This window comes from Balaenoptera borealis, assembly GCF_965194805.1.
Source record: "Balaenoptera borealis genome assembly, chromosome: 2".
Taxonomy (NCBI): domain Eukaryota; kingdom Metazoa; phylum Chordata; class Mammalia; order Artiodactyla; family Balaenopteridae; genus Balaenoptera; species Balaenoptera borealis.
In genome coordinates, this window is record NC_138867.1 from 182,540,061 (window position 1) to 182,562,848 (window position 22,788).

The window sequence follows — 22,788 nt, forward strand, 5'->3', positions numbered from 1 at the left end:
CCCCCATCTTACCCATTTTTAAATGTACAGCTTGTAACAGGACTGCTTCTCCCAGAGAGCACACTGAGGTCCAGACAGATCCAAACCTTGGCCCTGAAAAATGTGTGCTGTAAAGTTACTTGATATATATTTATTATAATTATTTATGGCTGCATTTAACAAACTTTTCATTCAATTTGATGCTATTTACACCATTGCTGTGTAAAGGAAGCTCACGACAGAAAAAGTTGCACCAAAAATAACCTTCATCTAATTTTGATCTACTTAAGAGTTGTGTGATCATCCACTCTTGCTGAGAAGATTCGAAGGCCAACGTGCTTGGATGGCTCTGATACTTAAGGGTCGCCAAGAGGCTAGGAATTTAAAGTGTTTCTAATTATTAAAAAAAAAAAAAAGTGGTATTAAGTACCTTCGTACTGTTATGAAATACCAGACCCTTGTCGTTTTCAAAATTCCCCGGGGATGCACTAAAAACCTGATCAGACATAAACTTCCTTGTAGTGTAAAATGTACACCTGAGAACTGTGGCATCTCACACCTGTGGATGTGCTGATACCAGTCCTGCGCGGGGCTGTGGCCTCCGGGTCTGACTTCCCACGGGGGAAAGGTCCCTGGGGCCTTCGGTTGCTGATCTCAAGCCCCAGTGGTGGGGGCGGGGACGAAGGGCGGGGCCTCCCCGTGTCAAGGGTCACACGTTAAAATCAAGCCAAACGCTGACAGGCAGAATGTGACGTCACTGAGCGTCTTCGTTCTCAAACAAATATATGTTTCCACGGTGACCTCAATGCCGGGCCGACTCCTGACCCCGGAGGTCACTAGACCCGCTCCTTCCCCCGTCCCATCCTGTCCAGTCCCGGCTCCGGACAAGGGGCGTGGAAACTGAATCAGGACTTCCAGGTCCAGGAGGAGGACAAGGAGGGGCCGCCGAACTGTGAGAGGACGCCGGGTTCGACCGCCCGAGGGTGGGTTCTGCTCGAAGCCCACGTCCCGCGCGGGCGGGTCGGTCCGCAATGTGTCACGAAGGCCTCAATAACCAGAGGGCGGGCCTGGGAGGAATGTCCAATCAGATGCGACGGGGCGGTGCCCGGGGAACAATCAGGCGCTCACAGGCGGGGCCCAGAGAACTGTCCAATCAGGGGCTCCAGGGGCGGGTCTCGGGAAACCGTCCATTCAGGGGCCCGGGCAGTAGCAATGCGCGAAGCACTGTCCAATCAGAACGGTGAGGCGCGAAGCATCTCCCAATCAAGAGCCAGGTGGAAGAGAGTGCCAGGAGCACCGTCCAGTCAGAGCACGGTCCCAGCCCGTGAGCGGGTAGTTCTCGGCCAGTCGTGGCGCTCCTGCGCACCTGCGCCGTGCGGGCCCAGGTGTCCGGTCCCGGTATCTCTGACCTGCGCGGGCCGCGGCAAGGACGCCCGGGAGAGCCGGGAGCCCGGCGGAGATGGTGAGTCCGCGGGACCGGGGCCCGAGACCGGGAGGGGCTTTTACGAACCGTCCGGAACCGGCTGGAAGCGGTCGCGGGGTGGGGTCCCGGCGTCCTGTCCGGTCCCCGCTTGTGGGACCGGTGTCTCAGGACTATCTGGGTGACCTAGATGTGCACAACTGCCCTCCTCCCGGGGGTCCGGGAACATCAGCCCCTGGTCGTCTCCTCCCAGCCGACAGCCTGCGGGGGCGGGCGGGGAGCCTGGGGAGACCTGCTTGGGGGCCCGGGGCTGGGAGGGCGTCTCCTGGTAGGTCCTCCGTCCTAAATGACCCCAGCCCCAGTTCTCATTCCCTGGAGGGACACTACTTGTCAGCTGACCGGACGCCTGAGGGGAAAAGACGGAAATGATTCCTGCTCCCTGGGTTCTCACAAGTGAAGGGAGAAAAACTAACGCAAAGGTCAAGGAAAGCCCACCGTGAGATGGGGCAGTACCCCTCACCCCCTCCCACCCCCCAGGCCAAATGCACTGGCGACACAGCGGGGACACAGCCAGTGTCCTTTGTTCAGGGAGCACGTTAGTGAGCAGTGGGGGAGGGGTGCCCCTCGTGGTAGCGTGGCTGCACTTGACCCTGAGTCATCTGTGTCTGGGTACCAGTTCAACACAGCCCCTCCCTGGGTTTTTCACCTTGAAAAGATGTATTCACTTACTGGAACCTCAGATTTTCAGCAAGTGTAAAATACATTGAATTAGTATAGCAGGAAACATAAGATAAAGTATTTTCAAAGGAGTGAGTTTCAGGAAAAAAAAAGAATGTCATACATTACGTTTGTTAAACATTCTTTTAAAATCTCCTCCAGTCTGTAGTAAGTTTCTCAGGCCTGTCCCTTCCTGTACAGCTGCAGAGAAGTGAATACAGTACCACATAGCGTGGTAGGTGAAATTGGTGAATTTTAAAGATTCACCAAAAATACCAGTTATTTAATTTGTGACAGTAGATGATACTGTTGTTTTTTATTATCTGCGATACACTTTGCTTAAATCTGCAGTAAATTGGGTATTGTCCATGGAAGAGGTGGGAATACACGAATGTTACTTAGATACCAGTTTGTCCTGTCCCATGTGTGGAAGTGTCTATCATTTCTGCTTGGCTCCCCGTGGGTACCCTGTGGTGAATCAGGTCTCCCCCGCCCCGTAGACACAGGCCTGCTTCGGGCTCTGTTCCTTTCTGTAGATTTAGTCGTCCATTCCTTTGCCAATTCCGTCCTGTCAGGAGTTCCTGCTGCTTTATAACCCTTGCAGTGTGATAGACGGATTCCTGCCTGGTTCTTCAGAGTATTTTGCCTGTTTGGGGGCATTTGTGTGTAAAGTTGGTATTTGTCAAATCCTAAAAAACATCTGGTTTGGCAATTTTATGGAATTTTATAAAGACTGTCTTGGGAGGGTTGATATCTTGGTAACACGGATTTCTTTTTAGGAACATGTGCCATCTTGTCATTTATTTCATTTTGCTGTGTTATTATCCTTCATGTTTTAAAATTTTTGTTAGGTTCTTTTTATAGCCTTCATTAAACTGATTTTGTACTACTTCAATTTGGTTTTTACCATGGTATGTGTTATCTTTTTTTTTTTTTTGAGTAATAATTTTTATTGGAGTATAGTTGATTAACAATGTTGTGTTAGTTTCTGCTGTATGTGTTATCTTTTCCTTTTTTTAAAATTAATTTTTATTGGAGTATAGTTGCTTTATAATGTTGTGTTAGTTTCTACTGTACAGCAAAGTGAATCAGCTATACATATACATATATCCCCTCTTTTTTGGATTTCCTTCCCATTTAGGTCACCTCAGAGCACTGAGTAGAGTTCCCTGTGCTATACAGTAGGTTCTCATTAGTTATCTATTTTATACATAGTATCAATAGTGTATATATGTCAATCCCATTCTCCCAGTTCCTTACCCCCACCTCTCCCTTGGTATCCATATGTTTTTTCTCTTTGTCTGTGTCTCTACTTCTGCTTTGCAAATAAGATCATCTATACCATTTTTCTAGATTCCAAGTATATATGCGTTAATATACAATATTTATTTTTCTCTTTCTGACTTAACTTCACTTTGTATGACAGTCTCTAGGTCCATCCACATCTCTACAAATGACCCAATTTTGTTCCTTTTTGTGGCTGAGTAATATTCCATTGTATATATGTACCACATGTTCTACATTTAGGTTGCTTCCATGTCCCGGCTATTGTAAATAGTGCTGCAGTGAACATTGGGGTGCATGTGTGTTTTTGAATTATGATTTTCTCTGGGTATATGCCCAGTAATGGGGTTGCTGGGTCATATGGTACTTCTGTTTTTAGTTTTCTAAGGAACCTCCATACTGTTCTGAATAGTGGCTGTATCAATTTACATTCCCACCAACAGTGCATGAGGATTCCCTTTTCTCCACATTTATTGTTTGTAGATTTTTTTTAAGTTAAGTGTTTTTAAAATTAATTAATCAATTTTTTTTCGCTGCGTTGGGTCTTCGTTGCTGTGCGTGGGCTTTCTCTAGTTGTGGCGAGCAGGGGCTACTCTTCGTTGCGGTGCATGCTTCTCATTGTGGTGGCTTCTCTTGTTGCAGAGCGCAGGCTCTAGGCATGTGGGCTTCAGTAGTTGTGGCTCGCAGGCTCTAGAGGGCAGGCTCAGTAGTTGTGGCGCATGGGCTTAGTTGGTCCACGGCATGTGGGATCTTCCCAGACCAGCGTTCGAATCTGTGTCCCCTGCATTGGCAGGCGATTCTTAACCACTGCGCCACCAGGTAAGTCCTGTTTGTAGATTTATTTTTTTAATTAATTAATTTATTTTTGGCTGCACTGGATCTTCGTTGCTGCGCACAGACTTTCTTTAGTTGCGGTGAGTGGGGGCTACTCTTCGTTGCGGTGTGCGGGCTTCTCATTGTGGTTGCTTCTCTTGTTGCATAGCACGGGCTCTAGGCGCATGGGCTTCAGTAGTTGTGGCTTGCAGGCTCAGTAGTTGTGGCTCGCGGGCCCTAGAGCACAGGCTCAGTAGTTGTGGCACATGTGCTTAGTTGCTCCGCGGCATGTGGGATCTTCCCAGACCAGGGTTCGAATCTGTGTCCCCTGCATTGGCAGGCGGATTCTTAACCCCTGCGCCACCAGGGAAACCCTGTTTGTAGATTTTTTGATGATGGCCATTCTGACCGGTGTCAAGTGATACCTCATTTGTAGTTTTGATTTGCATTTCTCTGATAATTAGTGATGTTGAGCATCTTTTCATGTGTTTGTTGGCCATCTGTATGTCTTCTTTGGAGAAATGTCTGTTTAGGTCTTCTGCCCATTTTTTGATTGCGATGTTTGTTTTTTGATTGCGATGTTTGTTTTTTTGATATTGAGCTGCATGAGCTGTTTGTATATTTTGGAGATTAATCTTTTGTCTGTTGCTTCATTTGCAAATATTTTCTCCCATTCTGAGGATTGTCTTCTCATCTTGTTTATGGGTTCCTTTGCTGTGCAAAAGCTTTTAAATTTCATTACGTCCCATTTGTTTATGTATGTGTTATCTTTTTAAAGTGAACTTTCCAACTTGCTGTTGCTATTAATTAGAAAGGTAATGAAATTTATTTTTATGTTGAATTTTTATCCTGAGATCTTGTTCAGAATCTTATTGTACGATTATCTTTGTGTTCTGTTAGTGTCATACATGTGCAGCTGTTGAGTTAGGCATTAAGACAAGTGTCTCCTGGCATTGCACATTTGCGCATTTTCCAGATTGGATTGCTAATGTAATGTTGACTAAGAGTCAGGTCAGCTGTCCACACTTCATTTGTACCTAATTGTCTTGGAGAAAACAGTGAACTTCATACCATTTATATGTTCTTTGGTCTCGTTTGAATATTCTTTTGTCCATTTTCCTTTATCCAGTCGTCCACATTACCATCTATTCCCCACTGGTAAGAGTGTTTTTTTATGTATGACTGTTGAATATTATCAAATGGCTTTCAGCAACTCTAAGATGATTACAGGTAAATCCCGTGAATTGATTTTAGAGTTTTCTGTTGTATCATATAACATCAGTGCAGGAAAATGCATGTGACATACGTACAGTTGACAGAAATATGTAAAAAAAAGTAATCCTTTGTTAAATGAAACTCAGCCCTAAATGTAGAACAAGCTTTCTTAAAAGACTTGAAATGAACCCCAGTGGCAGGCCCCTCTGCCACTCACCAAATATGACCAACATGTTGAGTATGTTGAATTACATGAAGATATATATAATTATATATAATTATGTGTGTATGTATATGTATATATTTGTGTTTTTGATTTTTAGGTGCCAGTTTGCAGTCTTATCTCAAATGGTTATTTTACTGTTCTCCCTTACTCTGCCCTACAGCCATTCATTCATATATATGTATATCGATATCAACGTGTATATACACACACGTGAAAATCTCTGCCCCCTCTTTCTCTCTCTATATATATGTATATATCTATATCTATATCTATCTATCTATCTATCTATCTACCCCTCCAAATCCCCTTGCTCTGCCACATTTTCCTTAGTAATTATATTTGATTTGCTTATTTACTGCTTTCCTCCAAAAGAATTTAAGATCCACGTGGTTCAGAATTTTTGTTTTGTTAGTGCTGTAGCCCTAGTGCCTGCAAGTACTGTAACCTAAATAAATTTTACTAAATGAAAGAGCCAGAGGTCAGGTCTTCAAACAAAGCGTTTTTGCATGGGCACGGGGCTTTGGCAGGAGAAGCAGTGTGAGATGTAAGGATGGAATAGGATGTTTCTGTTGGCTGCTCTCCACAGCGCCCGGCAGAAGCTAGCTTATCTCCTCATCACAGTGGGAAGTAACAGTCACACTAGCAAAAGAACTGTGAGGTGTGTGTGAAAGAAGGACAAGTGTGCCAAGCTGGCACGATGTTATTAATTCATTGTTCTGCGTTTCCTCTGCTGTGAACTCGTTTTAATCATGTCTGCTTTACAGAGTTATTATAAGTATATATGAGCTAATGTGTGCAAAGCTCTTTGTCTTTCTCATATAATGTGTGCTCAATGGCACATTTAAAAAATTAATATTGTAATATAACAGAAAATTTTTACAAAAGGAGTGAAAAAAATCCCACAAAAACAAAAAAATAAGATAAAAAATTAATATTGTAAAGTGTTAAATATTTGATGGTTTCAAGCTAGGTGTGTTGGGAGTCCCTGTCTTAGTCAGCTGGGGCACTTGTAAGCTGGGTGGCTTATACACAGCAGACCTTTGTTTCTCACAGTTCTGGAGGCTGGAAGTCCAAGATCAAGGCACCAGCAGATTCGGTGTCTGGTGAGTGCTTCCTGGTCCGTAGGTGGCCGTCTTCTCACTGTGTCCTCACACGGCAGAAGGGTCCAGGGAGCTCTCTGGGGTCCTTTTTATAAGGGCGAATCCCATTTCTGGCCACCTCCAAAAGGCCCACCTCCAAACACCATCACATTGGGGATTAGGTTTTGACCTGAATTTTGGGGGGACACAAACCTTCAGTCTGTAGCAGTCCCCATGACCACCCTAGGTTCAGAGATTCACTAGGAGGCCTCCCAGGCTTTGGTGTATAGTCTGCTCATGGCTGTGATTTCTGACTGCAAGAATAAAGCAAAGTCAACAGGACTAGGTACCTTTCTCCCTGCATTGAGACTGTCCTAAGCCCTTTTTGTCTTGTCTGCCTTAGAGTCCCAGCTAAGTCCCTGCTGGGCAATCAGCCTCTGAAGGTCATCTGAAATAGGTTTTCAAAAGAGCTTTTTAGCAAACTGAAAACTTCTACCTAAAATTCCAAAAGTGTATCTTTACTTAAAGATTGCCTGTCTTTTCATTTTGTTTACCACTTTTTAAAAAAATTTTATTTATTTATTTATTTATCTATTTATTTTTGGCTGCGTTGGGTCTTCGTCACTTCGCGCGAGTTTTCTCTAGTTGCGGCGAGCAGGGGCTGCTCTTCGTAGCGGTGCGCGGGCTTCTCATTGCGGTGGCTTCTCTTGTTGCAGAGCACAGGCTCTATGCATGTGGGCTCAGTAGTTGTGGCTCGTGAGCTCTAGAGTGCAGGCTTGGTAGTTGTGGCGCATGGGCTTATTTGCTCCACGGCATGTGGGACTTTCCTGGATCAGGGCTTGAACCCATATCCCCTGCATTGGCAGGCAGATTCTTAACCGCTGTGCCACCGGGGAAGTCCCTGTTTACCTCTTTTTGAACCTCCAGTGGGTAAGTCATAGTAAAAAATCATTTATGGAGACCTGATCTTGTTTCTGATACTTAGGGTTCAAATTCCAACCCAGGCACCAGTTAGAAACAGCAAGGAAGCTGTGTCTTATTTTTCTTTGCACTGATGAGGATGATCTCTCTAGCATTTATAAAATTACAAGCAGATACCATTAGTATCCAGTTTTTACCATCCAAGCAGGTGCAGTAGCCACAAAACAAAACCATTTTAAGTAAAGAAAAAAAAAAATCCCTCCCCCCCTTTTTTTCCCTCATTGCAATCAAACCTTGTGTTCATTTCCGAGGGCCGCCATAACAAATTACCACAATGTGGGTGTTCTCTCACATTTCTGGAGGCTGAAGTCCGAAATGAAGGTGTTGGCAGGATCATGCTCCGTCAGAATTCTCTAGCGTCCTGGGGTCATTTCCTGTCTCTTATAGCTTCTGTATCCCCAGGCGTTCCATTGCTTGTGGCAGCATGATTCCAGTCTCTGCGTCCATCTTGTTCCTCTGCTGCCTTCTCTGTGTGGCTCTGTCTTCACATGACATTTTCCCTGTCTCCTATGGACACCAGTCATTGGATTAGGGCACATCCTAATGACCTCATCTTAGTTTGATTACATCTGCAAAGACCTTATTTCCAAGTAAGGTCACATTTATAGGTATCAGGGGTTAGGATTTCAGCCTATCCCTATAAACGTATTTAGCGTTTACAGGGATAGCGTTATAGCTGGGAAGATCCTGGCTGGCACATGTGGGTGGGCCAGGAGGCCCAGCAGCTAGGCTGAAGAAAGGCTGGCTATCCCCTCCCCTTTGGTTTGTCTAAAATTTTGCTTCAGCTCTAGGAACTGATTTAACTTTTTTTCTCCTGATGCAGTACAATCTTTTAACATTTTTTGCCTATCCAAAGCTCACTTTTGGGAACTTGGGGGCCCTTTCTCCTCCTGCCTGGAAGAGAGAGCAAAAATCAAAGGTGTTACCTGTGCTGAACTTTGATTTTCTTCTCACTTGGCCTGCATGTCCACAGGCAGCTGGTATATCCAGTAAGCCAGCCCTCCTGGAGTTGGATTGCTTATTTTTACCTCAGTCAACATTTTTTTTTTTTTTGGGCCCCGGCACGGCTTGTGGTATTTTAGTTCCCCGACCAGGGATGGAACCCAGGCCCCAGCAGTGAAAGCGCCGAGTCCTAACCACTGGACAGCCAGGGAATTCCCATACCTCAATCAACTTTTAGCCTCACACCAGACAGTTCAGCTGCCCTTTCATACCCCAGATGACTCCATAGCCACCCTGCCCCAAAGGTTTGCCATCCCCTCCCCCTTCACCCTCCCACTTCCCAGACAGTGCTTTTGTCATATTTTAGTGAATCGGGGTTGCTCTAGCAAATCCCAGTTCTAATGTGTCTGGTGTCCCCAAGGCCACCCCTAGGTCCTGCAGATAAGACTCACGTGACAGCATATAGTTGGAGTCATGACTATGATTCGTTAGAGCAAAAGAACACAGCAAAATCAGCAAAGGGAAAAGGCACATGAGGAGAAATCTGAAGGAAACCAGATGCAGGCTTTTAAGAGTCCTTTCCCAGTGGAGTCACACATAACACACCTGATAGCCCCAACGATGAGTTGTGACAGCATGTGAAATACCGTCTACCCGAGGCTTATTGGGGACTCAGTTCCCCGGGGGTTTTTATCAGCTCACAGCTGATCATGTGAGCATCCTCTGCCCAACATGGACCCAAAGCCCAGACTCCCAGGCAAAAAGCAGTTGCTCAGCACTAACAGTGTTGTCTGCACAGTCAGAGACAGGGAGTAATAATAAGGGTGATGTGAAACCTTCAGAAATTAAAGTTCCCACACACTGGCCAAGGCCAACCTTGCCAGCAGTCATTGCCAATGATAAAGTTAAGGTTTGCAGTGTCAACTCCTTTCCTGCACACTACGTAGAGGAAACACTACAGATAACTGTATGGAGAGCATCTCACCTCCAGAAGCTCCAGAAGCTCCTGTTGTTCCCTGTACAGTAGGGATATCCCTGTTATGCGGCTACTCTGTTGAATATATACTAAGTACTGGCATCAGGATTATTACATGAGAGTGTTTTCTTTCCCCCGCTCATGGATGTCAGTGGGTTGATGAACTTTTTAAAAAACCATGGCTTAAGGGAGGCATGCAGCTCAGTGGTCCCTGTGCTTAGGGGTTGGCCTGACACGCTTATGTGCCCACCAGGGGAGGGACGTGGACGTGAGAGAAATTGAGAGTGCAGCCTCTAGGATGGTTTGTGTGGAATCACTGTCTCCTGGAATTCGAGGCAAGGGAGTGTTTCCTTCGTAGGAAAGCACTGCTGAATGCTCTATGTATTTTATACTCAAGGCTAAATTTGCTGTCAGATGTTTTCTTTTTTAAATTAATTAATTAATTTCTTTTTGTCTGCATTTGGTCTTCGTTGATGCGCACGGGATTTCTCTGGCTGCGGTGAGTGGGGGCTACTCTTTGTTGCGGTGCGCGGGCTTCTCATTGCAGTGGCTTCTCTTGTTGTGGAGCACGGGCTCTAGGCACGCACGCCTCAGTAGTTGTGGCTTACGGGCTCTAGGCGCATGGGCTCAGTAGTTGTGGTGCATGGGCTTAGTTGCTCTGCAGCATGTGGGATCTTCCTGGACCAGGGCTCGAACCCGTGTCCCTTGCATTGGCAGGCGGATTCTCAACCACTGCGCCACCAGGGAAGCCCACTGTCAGATGTTTTTGATGTTAAGGTCCTTTGCAAAGTAGGACTCTTAACCTTATCCTCAAGGTCAGCAAGAGTACTCTTTTATGGGTCTGGTAGAAGAGCTGTTTTGGCATCATGTAACTGTGTGTGTGTGTGTGTGTGTGTGTGTGTGTGTGTGTGTGTGTGTGACCTCAGAACTGGTGGGCAGCAGCACTGGCTCAGGAGTGTAGGGAACGTATGCAGTTCTAACTTCCTATTTTCATGAAAATACACAGAGGAAAAGAGTAGAAACTGAGCTGGTGATAACTATTACACAAAAATGTTAAAATTAATACTTCTTCAAAAGAAATATTTCATTCAGCCAGTTGGATTGTCCTGATAGCCTGGAGTTCTTTAAGACAGTATGGCTTGGATGGACCTAGAGTCTGTCATACATAGTGAAGTAGGTCAGAAAGAGAAAAACAAATACCATACGCTGACACATATATGTATGGAATCTGAAAAAAAAAAAAAGGTTCTGAAGAACCTAGGGGCAGGACAGGAATAAAGACACAGACGTAGAGAATGGACTTGAGGATACGGGGAGGGGGAATGGTAAGCTGGGACGAAGTGAGAGAGTAGCATGGACTTATATACACTATTGAATGTAAAATAGATAGCTAGTGGGAAGCAGCTGCATAGCACAGGGAGATCAGCTCGGTGCTTTGTGACCACCTAGAGGGGTGGGTTAGGGAGGGTAAGAGGGAGACGCAAGAGGGAGGAGATATGGGGATATATGTATACGTATAGCCGATTCACTTTGTTATACAGCAGAAACTAACACACCATTGTAAAGCAATTATACTCCAATAAAGATGTTAAAAAAAAAAAAAAGGCAATATGGCTAGCAGGCCCTTGCAGCAAGTTGGGTTCCCACAGACCCATGGGCCTCTCATATTTGGTGGCGGAAAGAGAAGGAAAAGTTCCCAGTCCTTCATTGTGTTTGTATTCCTTAAACCTCATGCAGGTTGACCTTGGGCTTCACGTGCTTCTGGATGTTGTACAGTAAGAAGGAGCTAAAGTCGCTTGTGTCACAAGGGATTGATGGGTCTTAAAATGCAAATATTATTTCATTTGTATAGCATTTTTTTCGTTTCTCCAATGTGGTCTAAACCCTTTGGTTAGAGAAGAATAAGACTTGAATGGTCACAGTAAAAGTGTAGAGATAAGTTCAGTGTGTTAGTGCTGTTAAATCTATGAGGATAATCTATGAGTGTGGACATAAAGTAGGAGGTGTGATGACTGGATCACAGAGTAGATGTTAGGTGACCATGGAATCTTGTTTGAACTTCCTGTGACTTGCGTCCAGTTGCTCAATGCTGTGAGTCTCACCCATGCTCCTGCACATACCTTGGGTGTTTCAGAACTCGGTGGTCTTTGAGGATGTGGCCGTGGACTTCACTCTGGAGGAGTGGGCTTTGCTGGATTCTGCTCAGAGGGAGCTCTACAGAGATGTGATGCTGGAAAACTTCAGAAACCTGGCCTCAGTGGGTAAGAATGACATCATTCCTTCACTTAGTCATTTAGAGACAAGCATTTCTGGCACATCACTGTTCCAAGAATTGGACTGTGGAAAGGGAATACGTTAACTAATAAGACAGACATGGTCATAACCATCATAGAGCTAGAATCTAATAGTTTCTCCCCATGAGACTGAGAATCTATGTATTAAACTGAGTTTTTCTTTCTGTTAAGAAAGCTCCCTTAGCATCATTGGTGGATATAGATTTCATGGGGCCTTCGGGGGCCCAGTGAGGTCTGTTTTTGAACCTTATGAGAATTTTACTGTGTTTATTAAAGTGCTTACCATTTTGACCCCTCATACTTGTTATTGATGAAGTCTTGACATAGCTAAACTCCTCAGTGTCCTTTTTGGCTAACAGGTACCTCCTTTCTTGTAAGATTTGTTCCCTTTTTGCTTTCAGATGATGAGACTCAATTTAAGGCCAATGGTTCAGTTTCTCAGCAGGATATTTATGGGAATAAAATATCCAAGGAGCATAAAATATCAAAGTTCACTGGAAATAATTCCTTGGCCTCCGTCTTAGGAAAAATTTGGGAAGAACTCAGCCTTGAAGATCAGCACACAGATCAAGGGAGACATCTGAGGTGAGTCGCACTCATGAGAGAAAGCAGTATTCCAGGAGGGAATCTTAGTATGTCATAAAGTTTAAAAAGCAAACAAACAAAACACATGTAAGCCTAGATCAAATTTGTTTATTCATAGAGATTTTCATGATGATTTTTTTTCTTAAATGCGACATTGATGTTGAATGATAGAAACAGCTGGAAACAATCAACAGAAGAGCCCATGTTTAAGAAACATTGTTTTTGTAATAGTTGTGGTTGAGCCCCCTTCTGTGGCATTGAGTTCATTCCACTTTAAAAGAATTCAGATAGGGCTTCCCTGGTGGCACAGCGGTTGGGAATCCGCCTGCCAGTGCAGGGGACATGGGTTCGAGCCCTGGTCGGGGAAGATCCCATATGCTGTGGAGCAACTAAGCCCGTGCACCACAACTACTGAGCCTGCGCTCTAGAGCCTGCGAGCCACAACTACTGAGCCCGTGTGCCACAACTACTGAAGCCCGTGTGCCTAGAGCCTGTGCTCCGCAGCAAGAGAAGCCACCGCAATGAGAAGCCCGTGCACCGCAACGAAGAGTAGCCCCCGCTCACCGCAACTAGAAAAAAGCCCTCGCGCAGCAATGAAGACCCAACCCAGCCAAAAATAAATAAATAAATTTATCTTTAAAAAAAAGAAGTCAGGGAGAAAATCTATCCATCCACTGAAATTGGTGAAAACGTAATTCTCGTACTTACTAATAAATCATTATTAATCAAATCATTGATAACACGCTTCTCATTTTTAACAGAAATCATGTGGTGGAGAGACTCCATGAAAGTAATGATCAATGTGGGGAAGGCTTCAGTCAGACTCCAAATCTTAACCTGTACCAGAAAACTCTTACTGGAGTAAAAAGGTATGAATGCAGTACAGATGGAAAAGTCTTCACGCATCATTCATCCCTCAAGAGTCACATCGCTGTTTGCACTGGACACAAACCGTATCAATGTCAGGAATGTGGGCAGGCCTACAGTTGTCGTTCACACCTAAGGACGCATGTGAGAACCCACAGTGGAGAGAGACCCTATGTGTGTAAATTATGTGGAAAAACTTTTCCTCGTACTTCTTCCCTCAACCGGCATATAAGGATTCATACTGCGGAGAAAAGCTATGAATGTCAGCAATGTGGGAAAGCCTTCATTGATTTTTCAAGTCTTACTAGTCATGTGAGAACTCACACTGGAGAGAAGCCATATAAATGTAAGGAATGTGGGAAAGCTTTCAGTTATTCCTCAACTTTTCGAAGACACATGATAACACACACTGGAGAGAAGCCCTATAAATGTATGGAATGTGGGGAAGCTTTCAGTTATTCCTCAACTTTTCGAAGACACATGATATCGCACACTGGGGAGACACCACATAAATGTAAGGAATGTGGGGAAGCCTTCAGTTATTCCTCGGCTTTTCGAAGGCACATGATAACACACACGGGGGCGAAGCCGTATGAATGTAAACAGTGTGGGAAAACCTTCATTTATCTCCAATCCTTTCGAAGGCATGAAAGGATTCACACTGGAGAGAAACCCTATGAATGCAAGCAATGTGGAAAAGCCTTCATTTATCCCCAGTCATTTCGAAGGCATGAAAGGACGCATGGTGGAGAAAAACCCTATGAATGTAACCAGTGTGGTAAGGCATTCAGCCACCCCTCATCCTTTCGAGGACACATGAGAGTGCACACTGGAGAGAAACCTTATGAGTGCAGGCAGTGTGGAAAAACTTTCAACTGGCCCATATCCTTGCGAAAACATACGAGAACACACACTAAAGAGAAACCCTACGAATGTAAGCAATGTGGGAAAGCCTTCAGTTTGTCTGCTTGCTGTCGAGAGCACGTGAGAATGCATCCTGGAGACAAATCATATGAATGCAAGCTCTGTGGGAAAGCTTTCAGTTGCCACATCTCCTTACAAAGACACATGAGAAGGCACACTGCCGAGAAGCTTTATGAATGCAAGCAATGTGGGAAAGCCTTCAGCTGGCCTGAACTTTTGCAACAGCACGTGAGGACACACACTGCAGAGAAACCTTACGAATGTAAGGAATGTGGTAAAGTCTTCAAATGGCCCTCATCTTTACCAATACATATGAGAATGCACACTGGAGAGAAACCATATGAATGTAAGCAGTGTGGAAAGGCCTTCAGTTGTTCCTCATCCTTAAGAAGACATGTGAGGATACATACTACCAAGAAACACTATGTATGTAACTCGGGAAATCCTCCTGCAAATGAATTCATGCACAGTGCTTCAGAAAATTCACATCAGGAGAGAAGTCTTACAAAAGTTGTAAACCTGGTATTGCCTTTATGAGTCCTTCATCACTAAAGTGGACCCATAGAGAGTGTATTTCCAGTTCTTTTGCAAATAAACATTTAGATGAAAATTAACTGCTGAAGTACTCTTTTGGCTACAGTACGTAAATTTTGCAGGAAGTGTTTTTTCTTATGTTTTAGGAAATAAAACATTTATCTTTACAGTTTGTTGGACTCATGGGTGATTTGAAGTGTATTTTTAATATATAAGTAGTTTTAATACGTTAGTTCTTTAAATTGTCTTTTAAGAGGTTATTGGAACCATGACACTGTGGTATTTGTTTGGATTTTCCTACTGGCTTAGTGTGGCAGATTCTGGATTGTCAACCGTTACATGTTTTCCACCATGGATTGAGAGAATCTTTGTTTATGTAGGCCAGTGGAGCCTTATTCTGTTTTTCTTCTAAATAGTTGGCAGAAATTTGTAATTATGCAGAGTTCTTCCAAGTGTACAGTCTCATGTGAATTGTTACTTTCAGCTTTTGCCCTTTGCTTTGTCCTTGCTTGTGATAGCGAATTAAACAGTGGGTTTTTACTTAAGAGACGCTTGTGATGTGACCATGAGATACAGAGTTCTGGATTGTGTTATGTCAGCATGGGTAATATTAGGAGCTACAGTTCCCAGAATCCCTTCCCTTTATGATTCTGTTGGAATTTACCAGTAGCCTATTGGCATGAGATTTGGAAGGCAGAAATGAAGCTATTACTAAGTTTTTGCAGCCACATTAAAGTATCAGAGAGAGATGCATAGGGGCTACTTGGAAACCAGCTTTCAGCCTGTTTTCCTGATTGTTGGCCTTACCAATCAAGAGTATCATCAAAAGAAATGCCAAGTACTTGATTTCTATTTTTCTCAGAGTTATAGGCTTCCATAAATACCTCCAAGAGCTTGGTGTCAGGGATTCAGTCATGTGGTCAGGCACTCACAATTTGGATTTTCCTACAAACCCTAACATGTCCTGCAGACCACTAATTCAGACTCATGTTTAGTGATCTCTGATGCTGTGATTCCACTCTTCTCTAGATGTTAACATATTTTACAAGGTCTAATTTGTGTAGCAAACTCTTTGTTCTCAAAACTTTTAGTGACTCTCTGATCGTGATTCTACCACAAAAGCTACAATGTTGCAGGAAAACAAAACAGTGCATGGGACTTTGTTAAGGTATTGTATTTCTTTTTCTTTTTTCTTTTTTTTTTTTTCCCGGCTGCACCATGTGGCATGCAGAACTTCCCCGACCAGGGATCAAACCTGTGCCCTCTGCAGTGGAAGTGCAGAGTCTTAACCACTGTACCACCAGGGAAGCCTTACTGTATTTTTAAATGCACTGACTCAGTCCTACGTGAGAACAAACATCTTCCTCGTAATTTTGGGGAGATGTCTGTTAGAGCTGAATGCAGTTCCTTGATATGGGTTTAATTATTATGTTTGAGTCTAAGTCACTAAAAACAGTGTTTTATTTTCAAGAAAAATCTTTTGTAGGTATGTCTTAGAAATATCTTGTTTACTATGTTTGCAAATCATTTGTATACTAACTGTATTAGTTTCCTAGGGCTTCTGTAACAAAGCACCACACAGCTGGGTGGCTAGGGCAACAGAAATTTTTGTCTCACGGTTCTGGAAGCAGAAGTCCAAAGTTAAGATGTTGGGAGGACCATGCTTCCTCTGAAAGTGCTAAGGAAGGATGTGTTCCAGCACTCTCCTAGCTTCTGTTAGCTCATTGGCTTGCAACAAACGTAACTAGTTTTCTCATGGGGGCTTCCCTGGTGGTGCAGTGGTTAAGAATCCGCCTGCCAATGGAGGGGACACGGGTTCGAGCCCTGGTCTGGGAAGATCCCCCATGCCGCGGAGCAACTAAGCCTGTGCGCCACAACTACTGAGCCCACATGCCAGAGCTACTGGAGCCTGCGTGCCTAGAGTCCGTGCTCTGCAACAAGAGAAGCCCGCACACTGCAACAAGAGCCCACGCTCAGCAACGAAGACCCAATGCAGCACCCCCTCAAAAAAAAAAATCTTCTCATGGCATTCTACTTGTGCATGCTTGTCTCTTCATATGGCATTCTTTTTATAAGGACACCATACATATTGGGTTAGGGCCCATCCTATTCTAGTATGACCTCATCTTAACTAATTATATCTGCAACAACCATATTTTCAAATAAGGTCATGTTCTGAGATACTGGAACTTTTTTTTTTTTTTTTTTTTTTTTTTTCATACACACACACTGTATTTTATTTTTACAAGAGATAAATCGACTGACACCAAGCATTGTACATGGATGACCACAACAAAAGCAACAATGATTGCAATTACCAAACATGAAACACACTCATACTATGTCATAGTATTGACATTCAGTCCAGTAATCCTCCACTGTAACAGCTCCTTTACTTTGCAGTGAAAATTGATTTGTATATTCTTTGCCTCTGAGTCCTTGTGGAATTTTTTTTTTTTTTTTTTAATTCAGACAGAAAGTCACAAAAATTATACTCATCCTCATCAGTTCACTCAGTCCCATGTAATTAAATTTTTTTTTTCATCTTGATCTTTTGTTAGCACTTTTATGAGTTCATCAGTTTTTCATTAGAGTTCTGAAAATGCTTATTCATTCAGTTCAGCAGTACAGTCCGTTACCAGAAACCTGTACTTGTCAGAGTCTTTTCCATGTATTTCTTTTTTTTTTTTTTTTTTTTAATTATTTATTTATTTATTTATTTATTTTTGGGTGTGTTGGGTCTTTGTTTCTGTGCAAGGGCTTTCTGTAGTTGTGGCAAGCGGGAACCACTCTTCATCGCGGTGCGGGGGCCTCTCACTGTCGCGGCCTCTCTTGTTGCGGAGCACGGGCTCCAGACGCGCAGGCTCAGTAGTTGTGGCTCACGGGCCCAGTTGCTCCGCGGCATGTGGGATCTTCCCAGACCAGGGCTCGAACCCGTGTCCCCTGCATTGGCAGGCAGACTCTCAACCACTGCGCCACCAGGGAAGCCCTTCCATGTATTTCTTGAAGATGAAACCCTTTTATAGGAACATATTTGCAAAATCATCAGAGTACACCCAGAACTGTCTGTAAATGACAAAAGACTTAAAAATGACCACGGTTAAAGATTTGATGACAGTTCATAATAATGCAGTTGACAAGAAAATTAGTTATTTCTGAGATATACATTTTAAAGTAATAACTAGGATTATTACTTATAACATTATACCAGAACATATAAGATTTTTAGAAATTTCATGTAATGTCTGAAACATTTATATTAACATATTTCCATACATATTTCCATACAAGTACAAATATAAGATTTTTAGAAATTTCATGTAATGTCTGAAACATTTATATTAACATATTTCCATACATATTTCCATACAAATACAAATATGATTTTTAGAAATTTCATGTAATGTCTGAAACATTTATATTAACATATTTCCATACATATTTCCATACAAATACAAATATAAGATTTTTAGAAATTTCATGTAATGTCTGAAACATTTATATTAACATGTTTCCATACAAATAACCCAATGAAAGTTTAGTATTAGTTGTTTTGTTTATTTTTTTATACTGCAGGTTCTTATTAGGCATCAGTTTTATACACATCAGTGTATACATGTCAATCCCAATCGCCCAATTCAGCACACCACCATCCCCACCCCACCGCAGTTTTCCCCCCTTGGTGTCCATATGTCCATTCTCTACATCTGTGAGATACTGGAACTTTTAACATACGAATTTTGGGGGGAACACAGTTCGACCCGTAATACTAACAAATGTTATTATTTTTCACGTACTGAGAATATGTTAAAGTATTCCATTGCAATTATGGATTTTAAATCAACTAATATTGTTAATTTAAGCATTATACAGTCTGAGACAGTATTAGCTGGCATATACAAGTTAAGGTGTTTTGTCATATAAACATTTTTATTGTTACATACTTCAACATCTGTCATTAAATGGACTGCTTATTCATTGTTAATAATAAAAGCTTAAATAATGGTTTTGTCAATGGTCTCTAGCCAAAAGCCACCAGGACCACATTGGTTTGATCAAAGAAAACTGAATGTATTGAGTTAAAGCAATTTGAATGAATGCATAGACAGTGGGATGTACCAGTCAGAGGTTGTTTGAAAGAATATATTTTCCGATTTGGGCTGGTGTTTGGTGAGTGTAGAAAGCGTAAGTAATTGAGGTTGGCTAAAACTAATTGGTAGAACAGAAGCAGTCAGTTATTTTTATTAAAGAGCAGTTGATGTCTAACCTCTCATTTTTTTTCCATGCTAACTTAGGTTTTCATAGCACTCCATAGTTTGATGTGATTTGACAATCATCTGTACCTCCTTCCCTCCTATCATTCAGATGATGACAAGCACGGGGAGCACAGAGTTGCCCAAACTCATGTAGCTCATAAAAATGGAATGTCAGGTTTGAAGGTTTTAGTTCTGCTTAATCTTTATTGGGAAGTGTTGGACATTTAGAACACTGGAAGGCAAGTGTGATTTCTGAATTTTAGAAAAATGGCATCAAGTTTTACAAAAAGACTCCTAACAAAGGAAGGCTTTCCTTTTATGAGATGTGGATAGGACAAGAGTACAGGAAACAAACAGGTTAGTGATTATGGGTGGGGCATTTGAAAACAGATGGGCACCTGTGTTCTTTTCAGGGTGATGGCGTGTTCATTTTGACTGTGTTGGTGTATCTCTGCACTTATAAGAACTCATGGCACTTCACTTAAAATAGCGAATTTTACTGCATGTATATTAAAAATAATAGAAAAAAAAAGCCTTCATTTGCTAAGGGAATTTTAAAACTCCTGAACCTTGACACCCACCTCACCCCCATCTTGGAATCCTCAGTAAATGCTGAAGGACCTGGAAGGGGCGGGGAGAAGGACTTGGGGCCAAACAGATTCTTGGAACTCGGTCTAAAGTTATGAAACACCCGCAAGGACCACGTCTGTCCTTAGCCTTGCACAACAGGAGAGAAGTGAAAGGGCTCCTGGAATCTTTCTCCGAGTTTATGCCAGGTTCCTCCAGTGAGATCTCTGGGAATGCTCTGGTCTGAACCATAAAAGTGCCCCTACAGTTCTTCCCAACAGACCCGCCTGGGGGCCTCTTAATCCTTGGGCATCAGCGTCATGTCTTTCCTGGGCCTGTCTGGAGGCCATCCAGCTCTAAAGTTGCATTAGGCCGGGTCCTGTGACTTCTTGCTGGGAGACATCATGAGGGTTCTACACTCCCGCTCGTGGAACGTTGCGGCAGCCGCATGGGGCTGGGAGATGACAGAAACACAGCAGTAGCAGAACCTGCGACAAAGCGACAGATGGCCTGTGGCCACAGCAACCCCCGCTTCCTCAGGAGCATCAGCTCAGCGCCCACAAGCTCCAAGGTGCACACCAATCTCAAAACCTCCAGGGACGTCAAAGGGACCTCCAGACATGGCCTGCCCGTCGGCGCGCACGCGCATACACCCACTGCCCCATGATCATCCACCACCGGAGGATTTAGGTTGCAGGTGCGCCAATCCCGCTCAAACTTCTTACTTCCGGTCGCGCCTCCCCCCCACCTCCCCTCTGGGTCGCGCCCCGCCGCGTCGCATGCGCACTTCTACCAATGCCTGCGCTCAGCGTAGTCTCAGCCGCTGTGGCCTGTGGGAAATGGAGATCTCAGAAAAAGACGCCGCAGACGCCCAGAGCCCCGCTCCCAGACTCCTCCCGGCATGCAACGCAACCGCCTCTTAAACGCTGCTGGAGACACCCGGGATCGCAGACTTCGCAGAAGTGCGCAGGTGCTCGTGGGTGGGGCGACTGACAGGCTGCCCAGGGAAAGATGGAAGTCGGGTCACCACCTCTTGCGCATCAGCAAGACTTATCTCTGTGGCCTGGAGATGTGTAGTCCGCGCTCCCTAAGCACCCATCCTCGGAGTCTCCGGGAGGACACTGGGGCCATCCAGGGCGGACAGAGTGGAGTCTACGGGCACATGAGGCCAGCAGAGAGCGCTGCCGAGGGGACGACAGTGCAGGACACATGGCTGCCAGTCGACAAGATAGACACCATTGCTGCCCGCATTGAGTTTCCAGTTGGAAAGCAAAGTGACAAAGGGTAAAGGTAGTGATGAGTGTGTTGCTGGTAGAATCCTCAGCAGTGTGGGGGGCTGGAACATCATAACCCAAGCCACATCGGGCCCCTGACACTTCTCCCACAGGTTGGGTTCTTGTGGTTCTTAGGGAGAGAGGCGTTTTGTACTGTGCAGGTTCAGGAAGCGTGTAGTCCCTGTACCAGGAGGAGAGATAACAAGTGAAATAGATGACGTATCAGGTGTTGGTTAGTCCTAAGTAAAGAGAGCTGTAGGGGAGTGGGGGAGTCGCAGAGGCCGTAGGCTTTGTATCTCTGGGAGTGTATTAGTTTCTCTGGAGACATCATCTTTGCCAGTGTGTCTGAATTTGTGTGTCTGTGTCTGAGTGTGTCCACGTGTATGTCCCAGTGACAAAGTTTGTGTGATTTTGTCACGCCACCACATGAATTTGTCTGGGAAGGTTAAGGTGTTTGAGTGGTGGTTCCTGTGTCCTGACAGGAGTGCCGATTGTCTGTGAATCTCACTGCATGGATGACTGTAGTGTTTCTCTGTCTCTGGGTTTTCCCCAGTGTGTGTACTGAAACTTTTGAGATCTACTCTCTTAGCAACTTTTAAATACACAGTACAGTATTATTAACTATAGTCACCTTGCTGTTCATTACATCCCCATGACTTTGTGTGTGTGTGTGTGTGTGTGTGTGTGTCTGTCTATTCATTGCTGCATCTCCATCATGTAGAACAGGACCTGGTACATAGGTGGTCAATAAACGCTTGTTGAATGACCAGGTTCAGATACTTACATACTTACAAACAATGAGGGTTTTGTTCAAAGCTCATAACAGACCCATACAGTTCTCACCCCCTTCCCATGTGGCAGAGTGATGTCCCTTGGCACTCAAAACAAATCCCAAAGGAGGGTCTTTCAGCCGACCTGGTGAGGGAAGGGACCTCACAATGATGAGCCCTCACCGTGCATAACATTCAAAGGCACTCACCATAAGAAACTGCCAAGGGGACATCACCACCACATGATAAGAGCCTGAGGCCCTGAGAGTCAAGGACCAACATCCCTTGTCAAGGATGCTCCAGCCAGCCACTCTGCTTTAGGTCTCTTCCAAGAACAGGCCCCTCACTACCTGACGATACAGAGGGTTTTGGTTGTCCGTTTGTTTTCAGGGAGGAACTGCATTGGGGCTGCCAAGGTGTGCAATCCCTCTTTAGCTGTCATATTCTCTACTAAGTCTCTCAGCATTCGCTGTGATTTCCTTAGCACCTAGCTGCCTTCCCAGTGGCAGCCATGGTCGGGGAAGGAAGGGAGGTTGAAGCCTCGGGAAACCTCCCAACCCCTCGCCTGGCCTCAGTACATGGTTACCGGCTGGAAGCGGAAGTGAGGTCCAGGGAGGCCGGACTAGAAGGCAGAGATTTCCGCTACCTTCGGCCCTGCCTGGCGTCCTTTCGGGCTTTTCCGGAAAACCAGAGGCCGCAGCCTCCAACACAGGAAGGATAATCTACTTGAACCTGGGCAGTCGACAAAGGTCAGAACGGCCAGCAGCCTCTGGGGGCAGCTGGTGGGGCGTGGAGGCCGCGTTGTGTGCTGGAAGCAATGAGGGCCTGGAATCTAGTCTCTGCGGGCTGTCTTTCTTCCAACTGCATTTTTCAAGGGGCTCAGGTTCCCTGGGCTGGTGTCCCAGGAAGTGAGTGAACTTGGAGGACAAAGGGGAGGGCTCTTCAAAGCCGGCCTGGAGCCTGCGAATGACTAAGGAGCCAGAGTCCAGCTGGCTCTAGGCGTGGACTGCGCATGTGCAGCCCTGAGCCCCAGCCCCGATTGCTCCTGACCCGTGGTGGTCGACAGCGACACAGGGGCTGTGATT

General features: G+C 44.6%; 1 protein-coding gene across 7 annotated transcripts in view; it reads left to right on the top strand.

The window, feature by feature from the left end:
• The window catches only part of LOC309624072 (zinc finger protein 555-like), a 49,914-nt gene that overhangs the window by 12,871 nt on the left and 14,255 nt on the right, over positions 1-22,788 (top strand). For 3 of the 7 annotated variants that reach the window (XM_082381673.1, XM_082381674.1, XM_082381672.1), the window contains 3 exons: positions 11,767-11,893; positions 12,328-12,511; positions 13,273-15,381. In XM_082381673.1, the coding sequence (XP_082237799.1) occupies positions 11,767-11,893; positions 12,328-12,511; positions 13,273-14,839 (1,878 nt within the window). In that variant the 3' untranslated portion in view covers positions 14,840-15,381. Of the gene's footprint in view, positions 1-1,285; positions 1,442-3,257; positions 3,298-11,766; positions 11,894-12,327; positions 12,512-13,272; positions 15,382-19,131; positions 21,115-22,788 lie in introns of those variants that run through there. The other 4 variants (XM_082381676.1, XM_082381675.1, XM_082381677.1 and 1 more) reach the window with 4 other exon arrangements.